This window comes from Eutrema salsugineum, unplaced genomic scaffold, assembly GCF_000478725.1.
Source record: "Eutrema salsugineum unplaced genomic scaffold, Eutsalg1_0 scaffold_3, whole genome shotgun sequence".
In the NCBI taxonomy this organism is placed as follows: Eukaryota; Viridiplantae; Streptophyta; class Magnoliopsida; order Brassicales; family Brassicaceae; genus Eutrema; species Eutrema salsugineum.
Genome location: NW_006256756.1, coordinates 1,208,218 through 1,224,480, shown reverse-complemented (window position 1 = coordinate 1,224,480; position 16,263 = coordinate 1,208,218). Strand labels below are relative to the sequence as shown.

The window sequence follows — 16,263 nt, the reverse complement described above, 5'->3', positions numbered from 1 at the left end:
ATTTTCCGGGAAATGGCAAGAAAATATCAGAATAACGATTCTGGGTCCATATCAACAGGTTTTTAAACGCACCGTATTGTGAAAGCGCTAATGGGGAAATTTCCGGGACGACTTTGGTTTTCGAGAAAAGAAGTACTCAGGTGGATTCGAGAAATTTTACTTAAATCCCATTTTTTCTCGAAAGAAAAAAAAAGGAAAAAGGGGAAACCAAACCCTAATCGAGCTTCTCCTTCTCGAAAATGTCGCACTTGCACTTCCGTCACTTTTGACGACTCCGTTGATCGGCGATCTGACTTGATTCAAAACCACCATCAATCTAATTTCGTTTTAGCCAAGGTATGCGCCTTTGATTTCTGTCGAGATCATCGACATGTTTCTTTGTTTTACTCATTTGGTTCATTTGAGCTAAAATTAGTTTTAGAACTCTTCCTCCAGTTTTTGGAAGAGAGAACCGAGTGTGAGGTCGTTTCTCTCAAATGGTATAGAGCTTCGTTTTCTTGGCTTCTTTAGCTTTAAATTACATGGAAATGGAGCCTTCTTCAATCTTAATACCTCTCTTATTCCTGCAGCTGCTAGCTTGAAGTAGATAGATATGTTTCGATCTTGCTCAATTCTCAAATTTGTCCCTACAATAAGTAGATAGCTAAGTTGCTTTTGTCAATACCATCGAATATCAGCTTACTAGAAATGGGGTTTACTTTCTATGCTACTTTTCGTTGTTCAATACCAGTAGTTTAGATGATTGCTCATGCCTTGGAGAAGCATAGAAGTGAAGAATGATGAAGACGAAGAAGATTTCTGAAAACTATTAGAATTATGGTGTTGTCATTAGCTCAATCATTGTTGCTATCATGATGATGTATGAGTTTAGAGCCTAGTAACACACTTTAATCTGACCATAATCTGTCTTTCTGTCAATAGAGTGTATGTAATCATTCTCTGTGAGCACAACTCCATTGCATGTGTTTCCGTTGTTTCTGATAAAATTATTTCTCAAGTCTGAATTCTATAAAACCTGTTGTTAGACATTGCAGATATAAATTTCACTGTAACTAGATTTATCAGAATGAGTTGGGGACAGATTCGTCTGATCGAATTGGAAGCTAGTTTTAGCCATCTTTATTTGTGTGTGCGAACAACCAAGATTTTTTTTGTTTGTGAAATTATAGTGATTTATGCTTAGAAATGGTACTTTAGTTGATTGATCATCTATATTTATCCCTCTTGTGATGAAATGAGCAACCACTTTTTTGACATACTGTGCTCTAAATTTCATGGTTTTTTTTAACCTAAATGAACAGGAATGGATCAATACGGATTACCAGTACAGAGAAGAGAGATGAAGCATAAAGGGAGAAATGTTGTATGGTCCGTTGGAATGGATAAGTGTCTGATTGAAGCTTTGGCTGTCCAGGCGAAAAACGGGAACAAAGTAGACAAATGCTTCAACGAGAATGCATACAATGCTGCTTGTGTTGCTGTTAATACTCGTTTCAATCTAAACCTTAATAGCCAAAAAGTCATCAATCGCCTGAAGACAATCAAGAAAAGGTACAAAGTAATGAAAGACATACTTAGTCGAGATGGATTCTGGTGGAACTCAAGCACAAAAAGGATCGATTGTGAAAGTGACGAGCTCTGGAATAGATATATTGCTGTAAGTATTTATATATATACCATAATCTTTGCTCTTTCACTTTTTCTTTGTTCACTATTGTAACTTAAAAAAATGGTTGGAACAGGTATACCCAGACGCGAAAGCATTTAGAGGAAAGCAAATTGAGATGTACGAGGAACTTAGAATAGTATGCGGTGACTGTCAAGCTCCAGGTCGATATAACAAGGTGAAGACTGAAATCAATCAGAATCTAAACGACTTTAAACATTTTGAAGAAGACTCTGTTTCATTCCCATTACCAAGCTCGGAAGAGCATAGCGATACAGATGGAACAGAGTCCTACGCAGGAGCAGATGAGTATTTGAATGAAGAGTCTCGAGATCTTCCTCCTCCTCCAAATCCTCTGAGGCAACCTCTAAAACGACCTCGAAGCTCAGATCCGTTCCAAGAAGCGATGTTAGCGGTTGCCTCTAGCATTCGTCGCTTAGCAGACGCAGTTGAACAAAGCAAAAGTTTGATCAATACAGAGGAACTGTTGGAAGCAGTGATGGAGATTGATGGGTTGGAAGAAGCAAAACAGATGTATGCATTTGAGTATCTGAATGGTGATCCTGTCAAAGCTAGAGCTTTCATGGCTTATAATAATAGGATGAGGAAGTTGTTTTTGTTTCGACAGTTTTGGTGGTGGAAGTAATTAAAAACAAAAAAAAAATTGTGGATTTGCTTCTATGGCCTTAAAGAATTTTCTTCTTTTTGGGATAATTTAGGATCTGTTGTATTCATTACTTGTTAATTAATGGTGAAAGTTGGAAATATTGCTTTGGTAAAATGATTTTATCCCAATTCAAACCAATGTGTCAATCTTAACATTTTTAAAAGTTATAGTCATAGTAAATTCCTATGATATTACATTTTCAAAAATAAAATTGATTAACTCTAAATTGGTTTTGGTGTACCTCAATTCGGTTTGGTTGTTTAGTTTAACTGGATTTGGTTCACACTAATTATGTTTATTTTTTTGGGGAGAAAATGCAAAATTGTGAAGAAAAAAAATGAAAAAATAGTGAGAGTGAGTGATTGGAGGAAAACAACACAACGCAACAAGTCTAGCGAGAGACCTTATCATCAATTTCATCATCACCAAAACTAAAACCATAAACCAAACCAATCCTCCAAAAATGCAAAGTAGAAATTTTGATAAAGACAAGGAGAAATGGCGAAATCACTCCTTTGTTCTTCAACCCTAAACCCATTCTTCTCTTCCACTATCTCTTCATCAACTTCTTCGAAGAAGAACCAAATTGCGTACTCAGGAAACAGCAAGAACCAGACATCGTCTCTGTTATGTAACAGACGAGATTTGTCTCTCGGATTTATGAGCAGCTTTCTTGCGATTGGTCTCGTGGGTAATGACAGAAGAAGCCGCGACGCGAATGCAGCGATTCTTGAAGCTGATGACGATGAAGAGCTTATGGAGAAGGTGAAGCAAGATCGGAAGAAGAGGATTGAGAGACAAGCTGTTCTTAATTCTGCTGTGAAGGAAAAGGGTACTTCTTGATATTTCCTCAAATTTTCATTGAAAATCTCGATCTTTCATCTTTGCATTTTATGTGTGTCACTGTGTGTGTTGTTGAGCGTATTGCAAAGCTTGCTTGTTGTTGTTTTGTCTACGTGTTGAGAAATTTGCAAAAGCTTGGCTGTGTTTGGAAAAAAACCTAGAAAGACTGTTTGGTAACAACAATAAACTGAAGAATCAAACAGGTTACTCTAGTCTTTATAGTTATTTGGCTTGTTCCAATGCCATTTACAGTAAACCTTAGTCTAGTTTTGTTTCTCATCTTCTTCCAACGTAACATGAAGTGATCAGAAGATTCAGAACAGACTGATGGAAAAGATTTACTCTTTTGGGGACAAATGTGCCTTCTCGTTGTGTTACGATCTGCATTGTTTAATTGGCTTGTTCCAGTGTTACTTACATTGAACCTTAATCTAGCTGTGCAACATGGAGTAATCAGAACAAATAGATGGAATAGTTGTATCTGTTTTGGGAACAAATGTGAATTTTTCTCTTTTTGTCATGATCTTCTTGGTTCCCAAACCTATAAGAATTTAGTGTGTTTGCAGGGTATTTGCAGGATCTTGTTTACAATTTAAGCAAAGTAGGACAAGCCATTGAGAACAATGATCTACCAGCTGCAGGTTTGGTTTTGGGGAAAGGCGTTGATACCGAATGGGTCAAAACGGCTAATTTGGCTTTCACAAAGGTTTTTTTTTTCGCGCTTTTTAACTCTTCACAAAGGTCAAACCAATTGGTTAAATGTATATACAACTGGTCAAAACAGGTTGAATTTGTTTAATGGTTTTGTTACTGTTTGTTGAAGCTCCCTCTTTGTGTTCTTGTGACAGTTGAGTACAAGCCCCGAAGAGAATACAGAGGTGGAAACATTTAATTCATCTTTAGCTTCTCTTATTACATCAGGTCTGTTCTACTTCTTCTTCTTCAAAGTCTCCATTCACAAGAATCAAATTGTTTATTTACAATATAATGAAGATCTTCTTGAATCTTGTTTTTGATATTTGTTTTCGCAGTGAACAAGAACGATATAGAGTCATCGAAGCTTGCTTTCGTTTCATCGGCTGGTGCATTTGAGAAATGGACGGCTTTGACAGGTCTTTTGGGACAGCTTAAGGGAATATGATCATAGGCTACAAATTGTTTACTTTTTGTGGGGTTTTTGTGTATTTTTCTATAGATTGTCAAAGAAAAATAAAAAACGAGGAAGAAAAATGTTTTATAAAATCCAAATTTCTTAGCATCTTTGGTTATCATTCTTTATGCATTTGTTCATACTTGCTTTGCATGAACAAATTAAAAAGGTTTGATTTTTTTCAGACAGTAAAGTTTGAATACCAAATTGAAAAGAATTTTTAAATCAAGCCTCGTTTTTCAACCACTAGAGTAACTCCTCCTTACCGGAATGCGGAAAGCAATGCTAAATATTCAATTTCTAAAGTAATCATTGCTCCATCAAATCCTAACGAAATCCAAATTGAAATAGTTATAAGTAACCTTTTCTCTATCAAATTTCATATGAACAGAAACTCATTTAACCGAGAAGGGATGCCAATTTAGAGATCACAAAACTACCGAAACAAGATCGAACCGGTAATAACCAAGGGATGTCATTCATGATAGTTGATGAAGCTTGACTAAGTTTGAGTCATTTGGCCGTTAGTACGCACTTTGTTTGATCTTTTCTCTCATGACATTGAATGCTTTATTTAAAAAACTATATCGCATAAGCAAATGTAAAAACAAATATTCAAACGTTAATCAATCCAAATTCCACTTTGAAAAAATCCTCCAAGCAGACTAGTCAATATTGGTTGCGACGGTCTTGTACAGGCATCATTATCTGTTAAATAAATAATAATAATCATTAATGACAATGCATAAAATGCTCTGTTCTTTTACCTGTATAAATACCATCACTACTTGTGTCTTGCTTCATCACCTTCACATTCAACATCAAACACATCACATCTCTTACTCTTTTGTCTCAGTCTTAATAGAGTGAATATCATAGTAACCAAATCAAATGGCAGGCATCAAAGTTTTCGGACACGCTGCTTCCACTTCCACCAGGAGAGTCCTCCTCGCCCTCCACGAGAAAAACCTCGACTTTGAGCTCGTTCATGTTGATCTCAAAGACGGTGAGCACAAGAAAGAGCCTTTCCTCTCCCGCAACGTAAGCACTTCTATCTATCTTTATCTATCTTTGTGTTTCTATATGAAAAGACCAACTATTTGGATAAATCTGGTCTGAATCTTGAATGTTGTGTTTGATTTGTTACTGCAGCCTTTTGGTAAAGTTCCAGCCTTTGAAGATGGAGACCTCAAGCTCTTCGGTATGGATGTTTTCGTGTCATCTTCAATCTCAAATCTGATTTGACAATATACAAAAGAAGAAAAAATCACTAACATGTTCTTTTGTAACAGAATCACGAGCAATTACTCAGTACATAGCTCACCGATACCAAGACCAAGGAACCAACCTTCTCCCAGCCGACCCCAAGAACATAGCTCTCTATGCAATCATGGCCATTGGAACAGAAGTAGAAGCTCACCAGTTCGACCCAGTGGCTTCAAAGCTTGCTTGGGAACAAGTTTTCAAGCTCATGTATGGGTTGACCACAGACCAAGCCGTTGTTGCTGAAGAAGAGGCTAAGTTAGCCAAGGTCCTTGATGTCTACGAGGCTAGGCTCAAGGAGTTCAAGTATTTGGCTGGTGACACTTTTACTTTGACCGATCTTCACCACATTCCTGTGATTCAATACCTTCTCGGTTCACCGTCCAAAAAGCTCTTCACCGAGCGTCCACGTGTCAACGAGTGGGTGGCTGAGATCACCAAGAGGCCGGCTTCCCAGAAGATCCTTCAGTGAGAAATTTCTTAAACGGAAAAAATGGTTCTGCTACAGTCAAAATAATAATGGTCAGAGTAAATAAGTGGCTGCCTTATTGCCCAATTTCTCAGTACTCTGTTTTCTTTTCTTCAGTTATGTGTGCGTGTGAGAGATCTTTGTTGGATCAAAACTATTAATCTAATCTTCAAGCTCTTCTATGATAAAACAGCACAGTTCTTTAATACAAAGACTGAAATATCTTAACTACGGAGTTACTACTGATTAGTGAGAATAGTATCCAAAGACTTTAGTGCATGTTTGATTGAGGAAATCTTACTTTGGACCTTAATTTCTGAACGTACTTATCCTTAAAGTCTCCTTCCATGTCGGGTTTAAAAACGACAAGTAAGAAGATATGTCTTTAGCTTTAAAACAGACAAAACAAAACACAATTTCTGGAACTATTCACCTCTCTATAAATTACAGAAATTTTAGAGCAGCAAATTTGTGTTTTTTTTCTATCAACTGATCTTCTCTAAACTCAACAACAGCAAAGACGTATGACGGAAAGAGAGAGAGATAAAGAGAGACAGTAACAAATCCTAACCCAGGTCAATCAAATGGACTGATTTGTACCTTGACCGCCTTAAAACGCTATGTGAAGCAACCCCAGCTCGTCTTTAGAATCCAATTGCTCGACTCATTCCTCACTCTCTTAATTGTACAGTTACCCAATGAACTGTGGGTAAATCCATATATTGGCAGCCTCTGGTCATCCCCAAAGTTAAAGGCTTTGCAACTACCACAGATTGAATCCACCAAGAAATATCCTTTTTTGTTATCAAAGTGTTCATCATCCAGTCCAATTTGCCGCTATGACTCGATCATTTCCAAGGGATTTAGAGACTTGGAATCTATTTCAAAGCATTTAAATAAAACAATGAGTGGAGACTGGAGTGTGGCAGCAGAAGTTTTACAAATTACTGAAGTAGTGGGAAAGCCAGAATACGTACCATGGCCTTCAAGGGACAAAGGAAGATCAGTAAGATCCTGGTGATGAAGAACACATTGAAATGTGGATATTTGGTACAAAATCGAATAAACACAGATCAGAGTACGCACCTGATTAAAGATTCTTCAACGAGCCTTTAGTATCTTCTGCGGAAATTGAAGTCACAAATGAGCAAACATAATCCAAGCAACATTATCAGCATGAGAAGTAGAACCAAAAGAAGACTGAACTAGACACCATTTTCTGAGGAATTACTGAAAGTGATGAATTACTGATACAAGATAAATCCGACAGGTACCTCTCAACAGAACAAAATACAACTTTGAGAAAAATCTCAACAAAAGTTTTTATTAAAGGGAGTAAAAAAAAACATGAACTAAAACCAGTAACATAAAGATCCTTCTCCAGTATTCTTCAGCAGAGGGAGTTGCAGACATATTCAGTACATGTTGTACTTGTCATTCGCCCCTTCTGGTCGAAGGCTCTTGTAGATGGACATGACAATTGGAAGAATGGCCGTGAGAGCAATCTGCAACTGATCCGAGCTGCTGGTTCGGACTGTGATCTGCCCGCTCATCTTGTTGTTAAGCCCTGCACGAAGTGCTATCTTTGAGTGCCTTCCAACAGAGACTTGAGATTGGAGATTGGCTCCGAGGGCTAAATCACCTCTCCACTTCACCAGAGATAAACCTAAAGAGTGTTGGTCCTGGCCTATTGGGAAATCGGCTTCCCTAAGCCTGACCTCTAGGTTTGCACCATACGCTGAATCTCCCTGTGATCGCATGGTACCTGTGCTGCCTACAAGCACAAACCTTTCCCCGAGTGCTACTTGATCCTCGAGTTTGACACCAGTGGCAACGTTCTCGCCCAAGAATGTCACTGAACCTCCAAGAGTCGTCTTGTTCTTCCTCAAGTTCTTGAATTTGGTTTCTCCTCTGACCACATATGCAAGCTGCTTACCTACAGCCTGGATATCGAACCCTGCCATGGTGGATCCACTGTCGCCATGTTTAGCAGACACCGAGGAGTCCAGATGAATGTTAAATTCTTTCTTGTCCTTGGTGACTTGGACAGTAGCTGTGGCAGGGAACCGGCTTGCTATAGCAAGACTGTGTTCTGCATTGACACCATCATACCCACAGTCATGGTCCCAACCATGGGTATCCAAAACTGGCCTGGTTAGGAGCTGTGAAGTGGGTTCCAGGAAACGGTATCGGTAAGCTGAGTTATCACTATCAAATGATGGTGGCAAGACCATATCGGGTAATGGAACTGGCACTGCAGCTGGAGCCCCGTTTTCCGGATCCTCTTCTTCACCCAGAAAACCGAACTCACTTTCACCCACTTTCTTCCCGTGTTTCTTCATTTCCTTCATCCTCTTCAATTCCTCTCTCCATTGCTTCTTCTGCAGGAGCTTTACCCGGTAATCATACTCCTCGAAATATGCTTTTCTCTGTTCCTTTGAGAGTTTTGCAAGTTGGGTTTTTCGAAGAGGCTTAAATGGTGGCAGCTGGTCATACTCGTCATCTTCCCCATCTTCCTGCTCAGAATCAGATACATCATCAATTTCGATATCAGAGTCAACACTATCACCACCTTGATCTGCAGGGAGCTTAGGATGTGCACGGGACTGCAACAGCCAAGACAACAAGTAAGGGAGAGGCGGGGCTCGAGTTCGGAAACCAAATATTTTACGATGGTCCAATGGTTCTTGAGGCTTCAGTAGAGAATTTGCTTCTGACAAAACCTTCAGGGAGTAGCACAATAGCAACAGCTGAGGTCTCCAAGTTTGGCCATTCGGTAGAACCTTCACTCCCTCCCGGTTCTTCCTACACAATGGGTGATTCTCAACCAGAGAAACTGGATTCATCAGACTTGGGTTCATCAAACGTAAATCACCAACGGCCTGCCCAATAGACTGTTGAACAATATGCGAGCACTGCGATACAAACACATCATAGCTCAACGGGCTACCAGATGGGCCATCAGGAGGGGCAGAAGCAGCATGAGTCAATGTCACTATGGCGTTTTTCCATATGGATGTACCAAGAGATGCAGTAATTGTCCTTAGCAAGGGCAGATTGTTCAAGTCCCTTGTCTGAGTATCAAGACGATCCACATAGAGAACAATATCAGGGGGACACTTCTTCATCACCTTTTTTACAGAAGACAACATTTTTGCATTTGTACTCTGATCCATCGCAGCAGACTTCAAACCGGGGGTATCAATAAAGGTAATCTTGACACCACCGACTGTTTCAGAAATTTCTCTTACCGAGGTGGTTGAGAGCCCAAAAGCATCAATGGACGCCTTCTGATTACCCAAAATGGAGTTGATCGTAGCACTTTTTCCAACACCAGCTTTTCCAAGGACCAGTATATTAAGAGAGAAGTTCAAATCTTCGTTTCCCTCAGCCTCAGACTCCACAGCCTTCCTCTTTGCAGCATCAAGACTGAATAACTGCCCTGTTTGCCTCCCAGCAAGTAATGCAAGACGGTAAAGAACCTGCGCTGCAATTGAATCTTCTGCTGAATGCCCCAACCTTTGCAAAAGCCGCAAAAACTTCACACGGAGACTCTGCAACTTTTCCAGTTTCTGTTTCTCTTCCTCGCTCAAGTTAACCTCACCCTCATCAGCCATTGTGACATTAGGATTGGAAAAGATGTTGGAACGGTTTGCACGTGGAGCTGATGCAGGTTTCAAAGGTCTTAAAGATGAACTCAAACCAGCAGGGCGATCCATAGAGAAAAGCTTCGTACCATCCTGAGATGTTATGGTAAAATTGCCACCTTCTGAACTTCCACCACCAGTGGCTGCCTTCAACAGTGCAGCCAAAGCTGCAGAATCAAACATTTTCTCCTCACCTTCATCCTCTGTGTCTACATCCTCATCAGAATCGGTGACAATCTGGCCGTCAATCCTATCTGACATGTTGTTTGAAGTGTTGGCTTCATCAGAATGGGCCTCAATACCAGAAGAAGCCTTTTCCAGCTCTGCTAAGAACTGTTTTGCAGCTTCAGAACTCCCAAATATCATCTCTTCAGTTTCTTCTTCACTTTCAGACCCATCAACCCCGATATCACCTTCTCCAGAAGGTTCCTGGTTCACTTCCTTGCTTTCAAGGCTAAACTCACGAGAAGAAACAATGTCTGCGACTGGGCTCTTATTTCCACCTTCTTCAGCATTGTCCCCTTCAGAAACTTCCCGGACCTCTGGGTTAGAGTTTGCCTCGAACTGTGACTCAGCTGCTGACTTTGATTCCTCTCTTGCATCAACTGAACCCACTTTAAGACTTTCAGAAACAGGCATTTCTTCTTCTTCTTCTACCACACCTACCTTTGGTTGGTCAGGCTCTACTCTGGCTGCCTCTGATGTTTCTTTAGCTGCCAATTCAAAATTTCCATCATATGCAGCAGTAAGGTCATCAGCTTCCTCAATTTTTGGGATGGTCTTGACAACCTCATCATCTCCATCATCCGCCTTGGTTTCAGCTTCCTTCGCGACCCCGACAACCACAACACCTGGTTCTGCAACATTGATATCAGCATCAATAGAGTCCACCACAGAGGAGTCAACAATAGAGTCTCCTTCGCTAGTCAAGTTCTCTCCTCCCTCCTCGGTGACCTTATTAGATTGAAGTTCAACTCCATCACCTTCACCTTGGCCAACTGGATCAAACTTATTATGTAAATCGGCGATGCTACCATCAGTTTCCAGCACCTCACTCCCCTCTACGTCTCCAACAACAACAACCCCAGGCTTTGCCACATCTACATGCACAGATTCAATAGCAGTTGACTTCACAGCCTCTTCTTCTTCATCGACTACGCCACTCAAACCACTCTCCTCCTCTTTGGTTCTACTGTCAGCTACTGCACTATCTGCCTTTATTACCTCAGCGTAAGTCATACCCTTCTCGGAACCATTAGCTTCTTCCACATCTTTTGGTTCAGTCCCACTCCCGACAGCTTCAACCTCCGGCTCTGCAGCACTGGTATCCGCAGATTCTAGTTTAGAGGAGTCTGCGATAGAGTCTGCTCCAGTAGTCAACTTTCCTTCTACCTCAACAACGGCCTTGTCAGACTCAACTTCAAATCCACCACCATCATCATCGCCAATTTGATCAAACTTATTAGCCACTTCAAGATTTTCAACATCAGCATTAATCTTCATCTCCTCAATTCCTTCTACATCCCCTACAACAGCCACCCCTGGTGTTGCCACATCAACATGCACAGATTCTACAACGGACGAGTCCACATCGAAGTCTCCTTTATCAGTCAACTTCACACCCTCTTCTCCGATAACATCATCACTTTTGTCGTCAACATCAACTTTTCCACTGAACTCACTCTCCTCCTTATTGGTTCCATCTGCCTTTGGTACCTCAACATCTTTTTTTGATCCATCAGCTTCATCTTCCACATCCTTCACATTACTCTCACTCTCCACTATCCCTTCCGTGGAAGCCTGCTTCTCTCCAACATCAACACTCCCATTTTGAAGCTTACCCTCACCATCGTTTTCAATAACTTCCACACCCTCTTCAACCTTCTTGTTCTCTTCGGCAACCCCTACATCATTTTCTCCGATTGTTTTATCAGAAACAACCTCCGGCTTCGGAGATAACGATGAAGTATCCTCAGGGGTAGCAGAATCCCTCTCGTCGGAAATTTTCTCATCGCCTCCAACCTTCAAAATCGACGACTCCTTCTCCTTCTCTTTCTCCGTCTCCGCGTCAGATAGATTATCGGCTCCACCAACAATACCATTATCCGAATTTCCCGACACAGCCTCCGGTGAGGAATCGAACTCCTTCGCACTACTCACAGCCCCACCCTCCTTATTGGCGGCTGCAGCAGCGGCGGCGACAACCGAAGCATAGGTTTTTCCTGTGACACAAATCGATAAAAGTATCTCCTCCGATTAAAACCCTATTTCCAAAAAACCAGATTAAATTCCTCTGAAGGAAGATAGAAAAGAAAGAAACCTGATTGTCCCGAAGCGGAAAACGGGTTCGTTTGTTCAGCCTTTGAGTCCATCTCCGCTTGCTACTGAGATGTTATCGAACTCTCCACAAAACTTGTGGAGGAAGGAGATAGCGATAAGGGTTAAGGGTTTTAATAAATTAAACCCCCTTTTTGATAATTTGTGGACGATTTTGTGAGAATTGCTCTCTCTTTGAAGAAGAGAGAATTGGGAGAGATAAGGTCAGTGAGCGAACAAAAAATGACTCTTTGCTTTGGGATTTTATCTTCTTCAGTCGTTTTATGAGGATAAACTCGAAATGACCAAATTACCCTCCAGTCAGTTGGTGAAGTAGCAAAATCTCTTGTTTGCTCCGCGAACGCTCCGTTTTGTAACAACAAAAAAAATATTCAGTATATGAGGTTTTTCCTTTATGTGGAGATAACAATTTGAGGCCAAATTTTGGAAGCTAATCTCTAGTTTCTCTCAAGAAATGTATCAGGATCGTTAATATTTTCGTATATTTACATTGTTGGAAAGTATTTACTATTTAGTGTTTTTTATGCTTTATCAAAATTATGACGTCATTCTCCAAATATTTAAAATCTTTTTTTTGGGTAAAAAAATATGTAAAATCTTCACCGATGGAAAATGTTTTTGATGGATCCCTTAACACTAGGGTTTTGCAAGTCATGAGAATTAGGGTTTTTACATATCTTCTCTCTTACAAAAAGACACACACAACAAAAAGGAGAAAATAGATGATATTAAAGATTTGGTTTTATAAAGAAGAAATCTTGTTTTTGTATTTTTGTTGATTCTCCCATCTCAAGATTTGCTTGGCCACAAAATATTTTTCATTTAAAAATGTTATTTCCACCATTATCCACGAATCATATTGGATTTTTGAATATATTATTAAATCCAAATATTAGGCCAGAGTTGGAGTTTTCATATGTCAAATGGGCTTTTTCATAAGGCCAAATATTCTTGAATTAACATTGATTATTGATCCATGAAGCTACAAAATCTCACGTTCTAATGGATTTCTCCCCAAAAAAAAAAAAAGACAACATTTGATTTCGTAGCAGAAGAACTCTAGACGTAGAGACGAAGTAAAAACAAAGAATAAAGTGATTGTCTCTGCACAATAGCTTTTACCACCCATCTTAGTACAACAACAAAGCAAAGACACATGACCATAAATATAGCAAGAAACAAAAAAACGCAAAATCCGATTCAAACTTGATTGGTTGGTACCTTAACAGCCTTAAACGCCGGGTGAAGCAACCCAAGCTCGTCTTTCATCTCCAGCGGATTGCTAGTCTCGTTCCTCACTCTCTTCACTTTGCGGCTAGCCAAAGATTTGTGAGTGAAACCATAGATTTGCAGAATCTGGTTATCACCAAAGTTAAAGGCTCTGTCCATTTGCTTTAGACACCGTTCCACTGGGTAATCACCAAACTTCCCACACGGTTTGCAACCGACAAAGTGAGTCACCAATGGCCACCTGTGATCGCCTAGACCCGGATGGTAGTTTTCAATCATTTCTTCATATCGGTCCACGAGAATCCCCCAGTAACCGTGAAGATAGTATCCACTTTCTAAGTATACCTATAACAATGCAGCGGCTCAAATGAGTAGCTCAACAAAACCCATCAAAGATTTTAGTTTACTTCAATAATCACAGATCAAAACCACAGGATGCAACTCACATTGTGACTTTTGATTAGAAAGTTCAAATCTTTATGTGCTGAAGAGAGGTTATAAACCGACAAGATTCAACTCACATTGTGATTTGTGAACAAAAGTCTAATCTTTATATGATCAAGAGACATTATAAACCGACAAAATGTAACTCACATTGTGACTTGTGAGTGATGAACCGTCAAGATGCAACTCACATTGCGATTTATGAGCAAAAAAAACGAACTTTACATAATCAAGAGATGCTGAAGACTTATAAGTGTTGGTTTAACGACTAAGGCATTATGAATCTCAATCTAAGAGTGCTAAAATGGAATCATTAGGTATTTTTCAGTTGTTACCTTATTTCCCCAAGTGTCTCGCTGAGTAGCCAAGAGATAAACCATTGCAGACTGATCATCAGCTTCGAACACGGGTCTATCCTTGAGCTCACGGGTCAAAACCTTACCCGCTTCCTCACGGATCTTTCCTTTAGGACCCATAGGAGCCCAAGTGTCAAGCAAATCAAGCGCCCATTGATTGTTCCTAAGCAAGAAACTCCCAGTGTTCAACCCAATCCAATTCTTCTGATCATAAACCATCTCATTCCATCCGTGCATCACCAAGTTGTAATCTTTATACCTCTCCCATGGAAGCTCAAACGCCATATCCGTAAACATAGCATCACTATCCATCCACCATAGAAACTCAATCTCAGGATGAGAAAGCAAGAGCTTCCTTATCAACGGAAGCTTTGCCCAAAAACCAGCCATTTCAGCATCAAGGAGAGCCATGTTGTAGAAGATCTCGATCCCGTGTAACCTACAGTAATCGATCTTGTTCTTGATCGATTTCAAGAGGTAGTGGTCTCCGACAGGGTTCTCACACGGTTTTGGAGCCGAACCGGTCACCAAGAGGACACGTGGCTTGTTTGGTCCGATGAAATTGGGGAAACTAGGGTTCTTAGCTAACCAATCGGATCTCTGTTCATCCCAATCGGATATCTTGGGTCCAAGAGTGTAAGGTTTATTCGGGTCGGGTTTCTCCTCTTCTCCTTCGTCGACGAATATCTTGTTGATGTCAAACGTCTCGTAGTTATTGCTCCCGCCGGAATTTGCGCCGCCGGTGTCTCCGGTAGAAGAAGAATCTCCTCCGGTCTGTATTTCTTCGAGCACACGGTGAGGCTCGGCTCGTTTACGCGATGTGTGGAAATGCTGACGGATCTCGTCGAGATCTTGCTCCGGAGTTCCGAATTTACCGGCGCCGATTGTGCCACGTAGGACGACTACGGTAAGAACGAGACAGAGAACTGTTACCTTTAAGTGGCGTAATGCTCTTTGGATTTTCCGGCACCGGTAAGCTCCTAAACACCTCTCGATCATCTTCTTCGTATAGATTCTCTCTGTTTTGCTACGATCTAATTGGGGGGGTCTTTTTAAGAGAAGATCTGAGTTTCCATTAATGACGATTCGAATCCGATGATTTTCTTTCAGGCACACTGTTATTTATCAAAGTTACTACAAGAGATTTTGCGTTTGGACATGACAGTTAAGGTTGTCGAGTTTTACTCGGTTGTGTCGGTGGTGGTGCTGTGTTAGTAGTGTTGTTGACACGTGGAGAGATATTAGGGAGTGTGACTTGTGATCTATGATCCTGACCGTAGATGCAGTGTGGATCTATAGAAATCGGAGAGCGTTGAAAAGTCAGCTTATCAATACTGTAGTTTTTTATAAATAGAAAAAAGGTTGAAAAGAAAAGGGAACATAAATAGGAAAAGATTTTCAACTTGTTGGATACGGTTTACTAATAAGAGGTTAGTAGGTTACCAAATGGCTTTTGGAAATTATTATCTTCTGATAATGTTTTAGAATATAAATTTTAGTTTTTTCGTATGTACCGAATGTATATTATTTAATTAACAAATGAAGTTGTTTCAAAACATACTATACAAAATATTTTACCAAATTTTGTTACATATTTTGCCAAGTTTTCTCTCATCCTTTCATTCTTTTTTAACTCATTTACTTGGCATTTTCTGTTCCTATTTATATACATAATTTTAAAAACGACATTAGAAAGCAAAAGAAAAGTATAGATGACTTTTTGAATCTGTTATTACAATAGGTTAAAAAGGAAAACGAAATTCAGCTTTCTTTTCTAAATTTGGAACAAAAAAAACAAAAATTCATAATAATATTTGTTCTCTTCTTCATTTTTCTAGTTTGTTTTACATATCAAGGACCTTACATACCACTAAACTCCCTCTGTTCAGAATTAGTTGATGTTTAAGGTTTTTGCACACAGATTAAGGATGCATTTAATTTTTTATTTTTTCTACACTAAAAAAATTATTTATAATTTATTTAAATATCATTCAGCCAATAAGAAAATAATCTACAGAATATCAAAAGTCAAAAATAATAAAAAATTCATTAAATTTTACATTGAAAAGTGAAAACATCAAATAATTCTGAACAAAAAAAATCTCCTAAAACATCAAATAATTATGAACAGAGGGAGTATTATTTTCATAAACTCTCTTATCAGTTATCACTTATTTTTTGCCCATTAACT

At 39.6% G+C, this 16,263-nt stretch overlaps 5 protein-coding genes across 6 annotated transcripts; 3 read left to right on the top strand and 2 right to left on the bottom strand.

The window, feature by feature from the left end:
• Window positions 1-22: 22 nt before the first annotated feature.
• On the top strand, window positions 23-2,431 carry LOC18015075. 2 transcript variants are annotated; one of them, XM_006396402.2, is made up of 3 exons: window positions 23-336; window positions 1,302-1,657; window positions 1,743-2,312. In XM_006396402.2, exons 2-3 carry the CDS (start codon window positions 1,304-1,306, stop codon window positions 2,310-2,312), a joined length of 924 nt encoding a protein of 307 aa, XP_006396465.1. In that variant the 5' UTR covers window positions 23-336; window positions 1,302-1,303. The 2 variants fall into 2 exon arrangements, with proteins under 2 accessions (XP_006396465.1, XP_024010023.1); XM_024154255.1 differs by lacking the exon at window positions 23-336 and having other exon boundaries at window positions 1,304-1,657; window positions 1,743-2,431.
• A 329-nt stretch (window positions 2,432-2,760) lies between these two features.
• LOC18015074 (thylakoid lumenal 16.5 kDa protein, chloroplastic) lies at window positions 2,761-4,432 on the top strand. Its single transcript, XM_006396401.2, has 4 exons — window positions 2,761-3,165; window positions 3,743-3,882; window positions 4,025-4,097; window positions 4,208-4,432. The coding sequence occupies exons 1-4, from the start codon at window positions 2,832-2,834 to the stop codon at window positions 4,315-4,317; spliced, it is 657 nt and encodes a 218-aa protein (XP_006396464.1). The 5' UTR covers window positions 2,761-2,831; the 3' UTR covers window positions 4,318-4,432.
• A 671-nt stretch (window positions 4,433-5,103) lies between these two features.
• LOC18015238 (glutathione S-transferase F3) lies at window positions 5,104-6,264 on the top strand. The gene is made up of 3 exons (XM_006396400.2): window positions 5,104-5,367; window positions 5,479-5,527; window positions 5,619-6,264. The coding sequence occupies exons 1-3, from the start codon at window positions 5,218-5,220 to the stop codon at window positions 6,059-6,061; spliced, it is 642 nt and encodes a 213-aa protein (XP_006396463.1). The 5' UTR covers window positions 5,104-5,217; the 3' UTR covers window positions 6,062-6,264.
• A 990-nt stretch (window positions 6,265-7,254) lies between these two features.
• On the bottom strand, window positions 7,255-12,263 carry LOC18015237 (translocase of chloroplast 159, chloroplastic). The gene is made up of 2 exons (XM_024154277.1): window positions 12,026-12,263; window positions 7,255-11,927 (listed from the first exon to the last, which is right to left on the bottom strand). Exons 1-2 carry the CDS (start codon window positions 12,075-12,077, stop codon window positions 7,474-7,476), a joined length of 4,506 nt encoding a protein of 1,501 aa, XP_024010045.1. The 5' UTR covers window positions 12,078-12,263; the 3' UTR covers window positions 7,255-7,473.
• A 730-nt stretch (window positions 12,264-12,993) lies between these two features.
• Window positions 12,994-15,213, bottom strand: LOC18015236 (xyloglucan 6-xylosyltransferase 2). Its single transcript, XM_006396398.2, has 2 exons — window positions 14,052-15,213; window positions 12,994-13,617 (listed from the first exon to the last, which is right to left on the bottom strand). The coding sequence occupies exons 1-2, from the start codon at window positions 15,069-15,071 to the stop codon at window positions 13,243-13,245; spliced, it is 1,395 nt and encodes a 464-aa protein (XP_006396461.1). The 5' UTR covers window positions 15,072-15,213; the 3' UTR covers window positions 12,994-13,242.
• Window positions 15,214-16,263: the final 1,050 nt, after the last annotated feature.